Source organism: Saccopteryx bilineata, chromosome 5 (assembly GCF_036850765.1).
Source record: "Saccopteryx bilineata isolate mSacBil1 chromosome 5, mSacBil1_pri_phased_curated, whole genome shotgun sequence".
Classification (NCBI taxonomy): domain Eukaryota; kingdom Metazoa; phylum Chordata; class Mammalia; order Chiroptera; family Emballonuridae; genus Saccopteryx; species Saccopteryx bilineata.
Window position 1 is genome coordinate 186,577,674 of NC_089494.1, and position 15,237 is coordinate 186,592,910.

The 15,237-nt window shown below is 34.2% G+C and overlaps 1 protein-coding gene across 3 annotated transcripts in view; it reads left to right on the forward strand.

The window, feature by feature from the left end:
• UNC5C (unc-5 netrin receptor C) overlaps positions 1–15,237 on the forward strand; it is a 437,884-nt gene that overhangs the window by 228,473 nt on the left and 194,174 nt on the right. For all 3 annotated transcript variants that reach the window (XM_066232951.1, XM_066232949.1, XM_066232950.1), the window contains exon 2: positions 12,439–12,660. In XM_066232951.1, coding sequence (XP_066089048.1) covers positions 12,439–12,660 — 222 coding nt within the window. The remainder of the gene's footprint in view (positions 1–12,438; positions 12,661–15,237) is intronic.

The following is a 15,237-nucleotide window of genomic DNA, read 5'->3' on the forward strand; positions in this document are numbered from 1 at the left end:
GCTTGAGAACAATGAAGAAAGGTCGGGAGGGTAGAAAATGAGACATAAAGAGAGACCAGCAGCAATCAGATCAGGTGGGTTCCTGTTGGCCTTGGTAAGGAATCTGATTTCATGCTAGAGGTCATTGCAAAGACCTTGAGGGTTTTAAGAAGTAAGGGGGTGGAGTGGAAGGTTGTGCATGCGACATGATCTGATAATTGAAGTTAGTGTTGTGGATGAGATGCCCAGGGGAGAGACTAAAAAAGAGAACGTTGGTTAAGTGTCTAACTGTATTCAAGCAGCGAAGAAGAAAGAGAGAGGTCGAAGAGGTGGGATGGTAAAGCAGTCTAGTGTTAATTCACAGTCCCCAAGAGAGGAGGAAGTTTCAAAAGGAGGGAGTGGAACACTGAAGTCAAGTGTCAAATGAGTCCAAGAGGTTGAAGAGGCACTGAAATCATATGTATTACACAAAATGTTTTAAATTCAACTTTGATTATATATTGAAATATAATGGAATATACTTTGTCCAAGGCTATGTACGCTTTATGATATATAGCATTAACACTTGAATGGAAGATAGCTGTAATTCTTTTTTAACCCTTTGAGTAATTTGAATGTTCATGTATGTCCTTGTGCCCCCTGACCATCCAGAGTACGATCGATTTATTTTAAAAATGTGTAAGGCAACATTAAAAAAAAAAAGGCAAATGTATGTTCTTGTTTCCATAAATTGGTTATCAAACAAACATGATTTTAAGTTAATAAAATTGGAACTAAAACTAATTTCATTTTTTGAGAAAAAACTCAATCCCAGGGGTCAACAAGAATGAACAACAAACTCTCTACTCAAAGGGTTAATGTGGGAACTGATTCTGTACTTAAAAACACTAAGGGGACACATTTTAAATATGAGTGTTTCTGTTGTATTTGTGCAAAGATTTCCTCTCATAATTTCTATTGATGGAGTAATTCCTCTACCCTTCTTTCTTATCAAATAGAACCTGTTTAGGCATAGCAATTCAAATGAAAAGGGAAAAAATATCCGAAAGCCATACTAGACACTGAACTAGATATTAGTTATGCAAAAATGAGTAAGATAAACATTGTTTTTAATTCTCTGAATTTGCTCACTAGTGGGGAAGAAATACAAACAAAATGAAGAGTAGAGATCAAAGATGATACAGGGCTTAGGTCTAGGATTTGGAGTGGAGAGGCCTTCTGAGAAAGGGGTATTTGATATCTGAAGCATGATCAAGACCTAAGAAACAGGATGGCAATGAAATTGTGGGAAGTATGATGGCATTTTTATGCATCAACTTGGCTCAGCTACTGTTTTTGATTATTTAATCAAACATTGGTAGGCCTTTCAATTTGTGGCATGAGACACACCCAGATTATCTCTCTTACTTAAAGAAACTAATGAATGGACTTAATCACAGCCACAAAATACCTTCACAGCAACACCTAGATTAAGGTTTGATTGAATAACCAGGGACTGTATTCCTGGCCAAGTTGACACATGAAAATGACCATCACAGAGTTTCCCAGGAAAAAGATTGGCATATGTCATGTGAAAATATTATAATATTGAATTTCTAAGTCTTTAATAGATTCTTTTAAAATATAATCATTCTTTTAGTTAACTAGTAAGGATTGCCACTATGTTTATGTTGTCTTATTTATCTACTGATAATTGCTTAATTTTTATAATTTTCTTCTGAATGAATTTGTTCTGTTCTTCAAATTCCTGAAATGTATAATAAGAATACAGGATTTGTAGCTCTAGCAATAGAGAGTAAGAAAACTGTAGAACTTTTCTTTAACTCACTTATGTGAGTTTTACACATATTAGTGAACCTTTCTAACATCTTAAAATTAAGCACTTTATTTTTTATTATTAATTTTAATCAGGTGACATTGATAAATCAGGGTACGTATGTTCAGAGAAAACATCTCCAGGTTATTTTGACACTTGATTATGTTGCATACCCATCACCCAAAATCAAATTGTCTTCCGTCACCTTCTATCTGGTTTTCTTTGTGTTCCTCCACTACCCTCACCCTCCTCCTCCCTCCCCCACCCCAGTAACCACCATACTCTTGTCCATGTCTCTAAGTCTCATTTTTATGTCCCACCTGTGTATGGAATCATGCAGTTCTTAGTTTTTTCTGATTTACTTATTTCACTCAGTATAATGTTATCAAGGGCCATCCATGTTATAAATGATTCAGGAAGAAATACAAATGGCCAACAGATATATGAAAAGATGCTCATCTTCATTAGCTATTAGAGAAATGCAAATCAAAACTACAATGAGATACCACCTCACACCTGTTAGGTTAGCTATTATCAACAAGACAGGTAGTAACAAATGTTGGAGAGGCTGTGGAGAAAAAGGAACCCTCATCCACTGTTGGTAGGAATGTAAAGTAGTACAACAATTATGGAAGAAAGTATGGTGGTTCCTCAAAAATTAAAAAATAGAACTATCATGTAACCCAGCAATTCTTCTACTGGGTATATACCCCCAAAATTCAAAAACAATGGTATGTAAAGACACATACAGCCCCATGTGCATTGCAGCATTGTTCACAGTGGCCAAGACATAGAAAACAACCAAAAAACCCTTCAATAGATGACTGGATAAAGAAGATGTGGCACATATACACTATGGGATACTACTCAGCCATAAGAAATGATGACATCGGGTCATTTACAAAATTAAACACTTTAAAGTGAAATTCAAGTACTAATGAATTTTAACATTCTCTTTATATAACCAGACTAAAAGACCAATTTTTATTATTAATTTAAATTATCATAAATTTTGTATTTTTTATTTCACTATTTTTAATAAGTAGGAGGATTTCATTAAGGGATGATGTGCAGCCTCAGCTACCACAGTGAGGACAGCTTCAGCATATAGAAAGCAATCAGCAAATAGTGTATACTTGTTTTTGAACAAAATGTGAAAAAGGTTTAAAACTTTTTAGTTCAAAATTAGAGGTTACAGAGTAAGAAAATTATGAAATGAAAAATGAAAGGATAAGGAAGTGAAACTAGGCAGAATGAAATAAATGCTCTATAACTAAAAGTAACATGGTCTATAAACACACGTTTTAACAGAGACGTAACATAAGGAAGGCTTTTTGGTGTCAGCGTAATTGATTTGGGAAGGTTTAATTTAGTAAAGAAGCCTGAAGTGGTTGTTCCAGGTTTGAGCAATAGTTTGCACATGAGATTATTTAATTTTCTTAATTTGACTAAAAACCCAGAAGCACATTAAATATAGAAATAATCAATAACACTGGGGAACAAAATTCTTGTTGCATCCACAAAAACACTTGTTCTTACTTAATTTGAGTGTGCTGATCTCAAATCTGACATTAGTTTTTCTCTGTAAGCTATAATATTTTTTTGCAATTCAAGATTTTAGGTTTTCATCTTATTGTAAAATTTTCAACATTTAGTTTAACATAATGAAGTAGATTGTCCTCTTGGACATCATCTTTGTGAAAATACAATGCAGTAAATACACTAATACACTAAAAGATATGATTGCACCAGAATTTGTCTACAGTTTCTAAATAGAACATATTAAAACATTTATTTTAATCATAAAATTTGCACAAAACTTATATCAATTCTATTCAGGCAAAAATTTGCGTTTGTAGCTCTTGCATTTTGTTGAGGACAATCTGATTGATACTCCAGCAGTAGTCTGCTCATCACTAACAGCTCCAAGATTTTGGGGAAACTTATCAAGGTGACTGTTCAGGAAGTGAATCTTAACTCTCATGTAACATCTAATGTCGCGGAAACCGAACAGCATCCTTTGAGCCAGAAGTTCATAGTTTTCTGCTTTTTTGTTGCTAAGGAAGTTCTTTGTAACTGCCACAAAAGACTGCCATGATGCTTTCTCGTCCTTATTCATCTTCCTGGCAAATTCTTCGTCAGGTATCAGGGTTCGAATTTGAGGTCCACCGAATACACCTGCTTTTATCTTCTTGAAAGACAAGGCAGGAAAAGCAGAAATAATATGTTGAAAGCATTCATTTTCTCTATTCAAAGCCTGAACAAACTGCTTCATTAAGCCAAGTTTGATGTGAAGTGGGGGAAAAATGATCCTGTCTCGATTAACTACAGGTTCATTCACAATATTTTGCATCCCTACTTCCAGAGCTTCATGTTTTGGCCACTCCTTTTGTGTACAGTGTTTCTCCCAAGCTCGGCTGTCCCACAAACACAGAAAGCAAGGATACTTTGTGAAACCTCTCTGTTGTCCTAGCAGGAAATTTATTATTTTAAGACCCACAAAAATGATCCAGTTATGCTCCTCATACTTCAGAAAGTCAAGGACAATTTTTATGTCATTATAATCTTCTCGCAGATGAGTTGAATAACCAATTGGAACCACTGCATAAACATTACTGTTATGTAGAACACATTTCAGACTCCGTTTAGAGCTGTCAAGAAATAGCTGCCATTCTGTTGGACTGTAAGTGGTAACACCTAGCTGGCTGAGAAGACTACTGATATCATGACAGTAGACAAAGTGTTTGTCTTCAGAAAAAAAGACCACAAAAATTTGTTCATGCTTCCTGAAATGGGACACTTTAGCTGACCGGTGAAATACATTCTTTTCTTGAAGCTTGGAGGCTAATAACTCAGCTGCTTTCTTTGATAGACCCAAATCTCTTACTAAGTCATTTAATTTGGGTTGGCTAAACTGCTGAGGGGTTAATGACTGCTTGGCATCAGAAGAAGACCCTTCAGATTCTACAACCATTTCCTCATGCATCTTACCAAAATACAGTTGATCACCATGTTCACGTTCTTCATCCTTAGAAGAAATAAAACCATTGAAAACTGGAACCGGGCGTGTCTCAGAGTGTGGAATAGGTCATATTGCTGAAGGAATATTAGGATATGTGATCATATGTCATTTTATCATATATATTTTTTATTATATAATAATTTTTTACATTTAAAAACAACTACAATTATGTAAAAGTGATGTTTGTAAAACATTAATTGCATTGTGGTTATGTTCAATCCAAGAGTCATTGCCCTTTAACTCCAATTTAAAAACCAATGCATGGGATTAATTGTAACAAAAAGAAATTAAAATTCCATAAAAACTAGAGCATTGACCGAAAAACGGATTTCAGATTTGGAATCAGCGATACAGAAATACATAGAAACAGTTCTAAAACCTCATGCAACAGAAAACGAAAAAAAAATTGTTCCCCACTGTCTCTCTCTGTTCCTGCCTGTCTGTCCCTGCCTATCCCTCTCTCTGACTCTCTGTCTCTGAAAAAAAAAAGGGCCTGACCAGGCAGTGGCACAGTGGATAGAGCATTGGACTGGGATGCCGAGGACCCAGGTTCGAGACCCGAGGTCACCAGATTGAGCATGGGCTCATCTGGTTTGAGCAAAAGCTCACCAGCTTGGACTCAAGGTCGCTGGTTCAAGCAAGGGTTTTCTCGGTCTGCTGAAGGCCTGTGGTCAAGGCACATATGAGAAAGCAATGAATGAACAACTAAGGTGTCTCAATGAAAAACTAATGATTGATGCTTCTCATCTCTGGTCCTGCCTGTCTGTCCCTGTGTATCCCTCTCTCTGACTCTCTGTCTCAGAAAAAAAAAAAGTTCCCCAGTGTAATGTAGCATTTGAAAAGCTTAGTTCAAGTAGAAGGTAACATTTTCCCCAAAACACTTTCATTCTTTCTCACAGAAATAGTTACTGTTAATATTTTTGGATGTCAGCTTCTACACTTTACCTTGTACTTCTTGTGACGTATTGATGCAGCCATCTACACACACACACACACACACACACACACATTTCTTTCCTTCCTTTCTTCCTTCCTTTCCTTCTTAACAAAGAGTGGTATTATTCTGTGCAGATTGGATAAGAACCTGCTTTATTTGCTTAGTAAATTATAGTTGTCCTTCTGGTTTTATGCATAAAAATATGCTTCTTTATTTTTATAGGTGAAACAGTATTCTCTTGGGAGGACATATCATAAATAATTATCTCACCATTCCTTAATTGGTTTTCAGTCTCTATTCATTAGAGCTGCCTTTTGTTGTTATACAGCACTTATTTTTTTAATAAACAATGCTTCAGTGAACATCTTTGTGTGTGTGTGTGTGTGTGTGTGTGTGTGTGTGTGTTATTATGTCTATAACATTGATTCCAAGAAGATTCCATATTTGGAGATATGCAGATTTAATTTTTATTTATGTTGTCAAATTTTCTCTACTATGGATATAATACCAATTTACACTGTAGCCAGTACATGCAAATTCACATTTCCTTAATCCTTCATAAATTTTTCAGTATTTGTCAGCGAATACGAAAGCAAAAAGAAACCATCTTGCATTATATTGTATTTGTTATATTATTTGAAGAAGGAAGTAAATTTGGAAAACTTTTCTAAAAGCACAATATAGACTACATGGCAGAGACTGTTGTCAGGAAACAACATAGGAAATTTTGTATTATTAAAAGTCAGAGATCATAAAGGCTTAAACTGGGGCAGAAAGAGGTGCCTCAGTTTCATAGGTAAGTGTATGCCAAATAGCATGTTGACTTCATATCACTATTAATAATGTATGGATATGGTTTTGAAAGTATGTCTTTAAAAGCTGAAAAGTTTTTTTTTTCTTTTGGAGTTGGAAATTATTCAGGATCTCCAAATTGTACAATACATTTAAGGTATTATATCATATATTCAGCTACTTAAATTTAAATGATGAATCCATTAATATGTTGCTTGAAATACAGACCATACATAGTCTTTGTCTTCCAAAGGATATTTTAATCAAAATATTAAAAATAAGCTGAAGACTCATTCAAATAGTTAATTCCAGCTGCCTTTTGTTGTAATATATCATGAATTATCTCTCTGATGTATGGGCAGCCAAATGCAGATAAAATTAGCTTTGCAGTCATTCATTTTAAATTGCTCTTGAATCATTTGGAAGTATATTCCATTTCAGAAGAATACGCTTCAGGTCTCAGACAAAGAGATATTAAGTCTATATTTTATGTTATAAGCAATAATAGTTTAAGTCTTATGATTCAGAAATATAGAAACTTATGTATTAATTTCATGAAAATTAAGGCTGATGTATAGCAATAAAGCCAGTACCCTAAAGCTTCCTACATTGATGCTCATAGTACAATATTTTACTGTCAGGAATTAGGTAGAATGAAAGTCTATAAAAATAATACATGATGCAAAGCTTTCTCTTCTTGTATGTAAATGAAAACACAAAAGACGATATGAGATAATAGGGAAAGGAAATACTGAAATTTACCTGACTTCTAGATAAAAATGGCAATATCATTATTGAATAATGGTAAAAGTGGAAAATAAGTCCAAGTATTAGCGGAGTAAAATGAATATAATGTATCTAAATCAATGAGAATATTACAGCTTGAAATTAATACTGAATTCAATGTATAAAAGAAAACAATGAAAAATTTTATTTTGTTAACCTGAATGAACTTTATATAAAATATTTGTATAACAATGTAATTAATCAATAATTTTGCCAACATAACATAATGCAGTCAGTATCAGTTTTTGGGGTGTGCCTTTATACAACATATACCAATTTAGAATAACTATGGCATATCACCAGAAATAAATTCACAGTCTGAAGTTGCTGTTCACAAATTGAGTTCCTGTTATCAATATAATCCTGAAGACTTGAGAGGACTCTTTAGATACTTTTATTAAGAAATAAAGTGGGAAGAGAATGCACTCAGTGATCTCCCTACTGAAGAATTAAATCGTTCTTTTATAGCTTCCAATTTTTTAGCATGACCTTAAGAGTATAAAAAATTTGGTTTCTTTTTATAGTAAAATGAATTGTATGCTAGAAATAGGCAGCAAACAGTCTACAAGCTCAAAAAAGAATCTTCAACCTTATTATCCCATGTAGTAAACAATTCCTTAGTGGCCTGAAGGAGTTACCCTGAGTGTGGCAAGGATTTTCTTGTTTTATATCAGGCCCAAGGATGGGCGCTAGTGTACATCCAAAAGGAAAACCAGGAACAGATAAATCCACACACTTACTTACAAACCATTGCAAACACATGTGCTTAGAGAATAGATTGGAGTCTTTGTTTCAGAATTTGAAAATCCATATCTTCTTCTAGAAAACATGTTATACCCATAAGAAGCTGGGAAATTCCAAATGTGTTCTAAAACAAGCATTCACTAATAAAGATGTATTTTCACTTCTCAAACTCTCCTTGAAGTGGAACGCTCAGTTAACTGACAGTGGCAGACAGGGCTAGCTTCCTGACTATGTGACCTGACCTGTCACACAGGACCTGCACTACGTTTAATGCTTTGCTGTCACCACTTCTGAATTCTTAATGCATTTTTAACAAGGATTCCGAGAATTTCATACTGCACTGGGCCACACAAATTTTGTAGCCAGTTCAGTTTGTAGATATTATTGTTATGACGCTTTATATTTAAAACTGAATTTGAAGCATTTGAAACTCTAAAATACCTTGTGAATCTTTTAGGAATTATCAAAGTTGCCATAATGATATTTGTGCTTCTGTAAGACTTTTATTAACCTCCCATTATGTACCCAGCACTATGCTAGATTTGTAGACAGTAAAAATGGAAAACAACATAGTCCCTGCCTTCAAAAGCACTTATTCTAGTATTGAGCATTTGTTGTTATATATTCCTGGCTTTTGAAAGTTGGGAATAGTCACATAAAACTGGTTACAAACACTGAAAACTAGACTCTTCCACATACGTGCGAGGCAAATGCATAATGTGGAGGAACTAAATGTTCGTGAAGATGTATTTGTAGATGACCCTTTTTTCTGGCTAAATGTACATGGTGTTTGGAGAGGATCATTTTTACCTTGTTAAATACATATAGTTGCAACCATGCTGGGTATTTAAATACTAAGAAGTTTTCCTTTAAACTTTTGTTGAAGAGAATTGGCTTACTTGCTTGACTTTTAAAACTTACTCTAGAAAAAGATACAGATGACATTTCATAAAATGACGATCCCTGAAATACCATTATATTTGAAAATTAATGCTGACACTTACCATTTTTGTCTAAAGCAAGAAAAGTGTTCTCTTAGCATACTTAACCTGACGGTGAGGAAGCTGTTCTCTGGGCCGACTTCTATAGTGGGGCATGGTACCCTGGCTAAATGTTGCATATGGAGAAGTGAGGAATTTCACAGCTGTCCATTTGCATTTTGTTATATCTGTCCCACTATACATATCTTACTAACACAGTTTCTTCAAAGTTATCTTCATAAATGTCATTCCCTACATCAGAATTGAGTAACAGAAATGATGTGTCATAGTGCCTGATGTGAATTTGTCTAGAGCATAGATTTAAATACACTGTATGTATATTATGAAAAATAGCAGTTCTGCTATTTTCTACCATATTGGTAAACTAATATGCTGTGGTTAGTTAGGCATCTTTCTACATAAAATTTTAGACATGGGATTCATACAGAGCTAGAATGATATGTAAAAGGAACACTGGATTTATGGCATATTGAAAATATTTCAAATGATGAAAATAATTCCTTAATAACTTGCATATTAAATGTTATTAAGCAAACATCTTGAAAAGTCAACACTTTATGAAGCCTCAAACCAAGACAGAATTATTTCTCTTTATTTGTAGTAATTCTCATCTTAAAACCCAAAATTAATGAAATTACAAACTTAGTCTGTCCATACATTTAAAAAAATATAGTATTAAATCATTACTATTTTTTTCCAGCACTTAGCAGAGGTCTTTTTGACTTGAAAACATACGTGTGACTTTCTCAGCTTCCATTGGGCTTCCCAGTAGTTTAAAATAAAATTATCAGAAGAAAGAAATATGTGCTTTGGAAGTGCAGTTTAATCAATGTTTAGTGCTTCTCTTTCTGTAGGATATGAAAGTACAAGTACTTTTGTTACATTATTGAATAAGGTACATACAATCATCTGATGTCTTGCAATCATCATTCCTTCCAAAGGAGTAAGAATCACCTTCTAAATGAATGGCTTGAAAGGCTTTTTATATTTTGCATACCTAAATAAATATACTGCTATGAAAGATATACACAAGTTTCGTGTGCATGAATATTCATCAATAGAAAAAAAAAGTCTAATTAACCCTCTGCTTTCATGGATAATAATAATTAAAAATGAAAGCTAACATTTAATAGCATTTGAATTTGATATTTTATGAAGCTTTATTGATTATCAGCACTGTCTGTCATTACATATAACAGGAAGTTCTTCAAAAGAAAAAACAAGAAAATATTGACTAATGCCTTCAAGACATCAGCTCTGTGCTGATGGATCTGTCTAATGCCTCCATTCCCCATTCTTTTGCCTTTCTGAACTATTGTTTATTTAAGCAGCCTTGAGTGTTCTTGCATATTGATTTTTTTTTAAAAAGCTGAAATTGATGGAAACGAAGTTACCCCTTAATATTCTGACAGTTTGGGTTCTTGTCTAACAATAGAAAAGCCAGAAATGATGCTCTGCCTAAAGCAAACAAATTCAAAAAATAAAGTGAGAAAGAAAGCTAGTTATGTGAAACATCATTTACACCCAGTGTCAGGAATGTATAATTGAGGGTCGGTGTTCAAAACTTGTTTTGTCTGTGATGCAAGTGAAGTCAATTTTTACTGCAAAACAAATTGGCAAAGGCCAAATGTTGTTACTGTTTGACAGCTATCTCATGATCTACATGAAAAAAGTCCCATGCCAGGGTTCTTAGTAGACAAATATTCACATCAGCAATGGCTGTCTACCAAAACAAGGAAACAACTGAATAAGTGATGAAATGAGTTTCAAGGTAACATCTGTGCAATCACTCTTTACCAATACCATATCCTATATTGCTATGTAATATATCTATCTATCTCTATATATATATATCTATATATCTTTAAAGAACTTGTAAAAACTTTTAATTTTTAAATTTTGACCTGAGTTTTATATTTACATATTATCCTAGAGTGCTTAATCAACTTAAGCAATTAATAATAGTTTTATTCTCCTCTGTCCCTCATCGTAAAAGAATTATCAAGCTTAACTTATTTAGAATGTATTGGAAGACATTTTATTTAACTTCTATTTATCATATTTTACGTGGAATATGATAAGATTTTTAAAAGGCACTTTTGTTATTCTCTATTTTTATTTGAAATTATGTATAACCCAAGTTAAAAGAAAATGTACTGTATAGTGTGCAAATATTTCAATTAATTTTTAAATTTTGTTTATTCATCAGTGTTGGAACAGAAGGGAGATAGCAGTATATTTAAACATTTAGTAATGTGAAAATATGAGACTATTTTTCTTCATGATAATATTTAGTACTATTATAATAAGAATGGGTTGAGCCTGACCAGGTGGTGGCACAGTGGATAGAGCGTCGAACTGGGGTGCGGAGGACCCAGGTTTGAGACCCTGAAGTCACCAGCTTGAGCGCAGTCTCATCTGGCTTGAGCAAAAAGCTCACCAGCTTGGACCCAAGGTCGCTGGCTCGAACAAGAGGTTACTCGGTCTGCTGAAGGCCCGAGGTCAAGGCACATATGAGAAAGCAATCAATGAACAACTAAAGTGTCACAATAAAAAACTGATGATTGATGCTTCTCATCTCTCTTCGTTCCTGTCTGTCTGTCCCTCTCTTTGACTCTCTCTCTCTGTCCCTGTAAAAAATAAAAAAAATTAAAAATAATAATAATAATAAAGAAAGAAAAAGAATGGGTTGACTATTCATATACAACATACATTTGAGGTATAGTTTCAAAATAAGATTGACCAGCTTTGCTAGATTCTAGGTTCTATTGTAGTTCTACTGTTGCCTGACTTGAAGTATCATCTTCATTTCTAGTACTTAGCATGACTCTGAACTCAATATTTTTGGATGAATGAAAGAATATTTCATGCAGTGGCATTTTTAAAAAATAATAATAGATTTATCCTTAATTCCTGTTTCTAGTATTTCTTCTTGGGTTATTGCAAAATTTACCTGTCAACCTTATATTTTTCAAATAAATTTTTCTAATGAAGTTGCTTCTGCTTTTGTCAGTTCTCAAGGGTAACGCTGTATAGTGGGAGGTGTAGTATATATCTGGAAGATCAAAGTTTTTGAGGAAAGCAAACCAGGCTTCTGATCACAGTTCTGTTATTTTCTATCTGTGTGCTCAGGGCAAAGATATTTATTCTCCTTGATGTTGAGTTTTGCCATGCATAAAAATGAGAATAACAATCTAAATCCTTAATTGAGCAACCAGTCAATAGACCTAACATACTGCTTAACGCACAGGGTCACTCAAATTCCTTAATTAGATAATGAGGCATTTAAAAATAAGTAGCAAGTGAAAGGCAAGTGGTTACCATGCTTTGAACATTTCCTCTTTTCTTCTTCTTTTACCAGACGATGACTTTTTTCATGAACTACCAGAAACTTTTCCATCTGATCCACCCGAACCTCTGCCACATTTCCTTATTGAGCCTGAAGAAGCTTACATCGTGAAGAATAAGCCTGTGAACCTGTATTGTAAAGCCAGCCCTGCCACCCAGATATACTTCAAATGCAATAGTGAATGGGTACATCAGAAAGACCACATAGTAGATGAAAGAGTAGATGAAACATCTGGTAAGTTTTCGCTGGCATGTGGACTATTCCTTAGGAGTCCCATGTCATACAGTTCTTTCAATTAGTGAAATGGAAAATGGAGTTATTATTCTTTGGCAAAAGTTTTGAATGAGTTTGGTTAATATTTGGTAATCTTCTTCCATGCATTGCAAAGTAAAATGGGATATATAAATCTTGACTTGATTTCTGCTGGACTATGTGCAACTAAAACATTGTTCACACTAAGAAGATAAATGATGAGAAACAGTAGACTAAATAAATGGTAAATGCCCTAGTGAAAGATACTCTTGGATTTCACTTTTGTGTCAAGTCTGATGTAAGTTCTAAATATCCTAAGATGGGAAAATATGTTTAACTAAAGATAAATTGTATTTGTTTACATGACTCTCCAATGTTAATTCATATGCATAATTTTTCCTTATACTTTTTCATACAATTTGTAAAAGTTATAGATTCAAAATATTTTGTATCCTTACTGTACATCTGAAAGAAATAAATCTTAATTGTATAACTTGGCTAAAGTTACATTGAGAGTGACTGAGAATAGTGAGTATAGGATCCAGGGAAAGGAGAAATGGTGAGTGTAGCTACCACCTATCTGGATGGATCTTGGTCAGAGTATCTTTGATGCTGGCATGATTAAAACTCTTAACTTTATTGCTCGGTAAATATCATCCTTAACAGTTATACTAAAAGCATAGAGAGTTTGAAGTAGATTTTAATAACCTGTGAAATTTAGATAGGTTATAAAGGAAACTTTCTTGATAGCAATTATTTATTCCACAGTGGGTAGCTTAGATAGTTGTGGAGTCTCCTAGAGTTGTTTTAAATTGAAAAGATATATATCTTTCTACAGTGGCCTAAGTGTTTTTGTTTTCCAGCAGGGAGAATAACAATTTGAACTTTCAGATCCTTTCCAGATCTGACTTGTAATATAAATATATTTTTTTTTAAATATTAAAACTTTACTGATCTGTATTTCCAAGCTTAATAGTGACATATATGACAAAGTGGAAGCATTTAAATACCTTTATTTTTATTCTTAAATATACTTATAGCAAAATGAATATAGGTTTTTGAAAGTCAAACTATAATTAATTCACATTTGTATCCAAATGTGGGATTAACCAGGGACAAGCAAAGACCAGCACCTAAGAGAGGACTGCATTTAAGGTCTCTAACGACATAAAGAGCATACAGAAGTGACGGAACATAAAGACATAGAACAGACTGGCATCTTTCTAAAAAGCATGTGAAGAATATAGTTCTATAACACAAATTGTCTGAGAAAATCAGGTGACAGTTCTACCTAATTGTCAATTTGTGAATGAATATGCTCACTGCATGCAAGCTGATGACTATAGAAATGACTGGCAGCCCTGGCCGGTTAGCTCAGTGGTAGAGTGTCGGCCTGGCATGCAGGAGTCCCCAGGTTCGATTCCCAGCCAGGGCACACAGGAGAAGTGCCCATCTGCTTCTCCACCCTTCCCCCTCTCCTTCCTCTCTGTCTCTCTCTTCCCTTCCCGCAGCCAAGGCTCCATTGGAGCAGGATTGTCCCCGGTGCTGAGGATGGCTCTGTGGCCTCTGCTGCAGGTGCTAGAATGGCTCTGGTTGCAACAGAGTGACGCCCCAGATGGGCAGAGCACGCCCCCTGGTGGGCATGCCGGGTGGATCCCGGTCAGGTGCATGTGGGAATCTGTCTGACTGCCTCCCGGTTTCTAGCTTCAGAAAAATACAAAAAAAAAAAGAAAGAAAGAAAGAAAGAAAGAAATGACTACCTATCCAACAGTATGGTATCTGACTTCAGGGATTTGTCCCACCTCTTGGTCTAATTGCTCAGAAAATAACTTCACCAGATGTCTTCAAAATCTCAAGTGAATTGGGTTTTATTTGTTTTAGCTCATTTACTTGTAAAGGTTTCAAACACGGAAGTTTTAATGGTAGGCAGAAAAGAAAGAAATCATAAAAGCTAAAATGAGAGTCACAAACATTTAGATTCACCTTTATTAAATTAATAAAATTGCCCATATAGGAAGATTAGAGAAAAAATAAAGCTGCTCTGACACTGAGGATCACTGATGCCTTCATGCTATGTTGGTTTTATATATATGTATATAAAATATTGTATATATTTTACATTCTGAAAAACATAGTACTTTTATTATGTCCTCATAAAATTAATGAATATTGCATATATCAGTGTTTAAAAATACCTTTTAAAGCAATTGTAAATGAAAATACATGACGTATTTTTATTCAAATTCAGGATGGGCTAAATAAGAGTTAAGGTAAGACTTGGTGGCTCAAATAATTGCACAATCCTCCTAAGATTCATGGATAGAATAGAGAGGAATATAATATACCTTTGGGTTGGCTTTTATTTTTTTTCAAAACTTTACAAGAAAGACAGAATCCAGGTGATGTATTACTTTTCCTTTTTTATCCTTATTATTTATTGATTTTTAGAAAAAGGGAGAGGAGAAAAGAGAAGAAGAGATAAATACCAATTTGTTGTTCCACTTATCCATACATTTATTGTTTGATTCTTCTATGTGCCCTAACCAGGAATTGAACCCT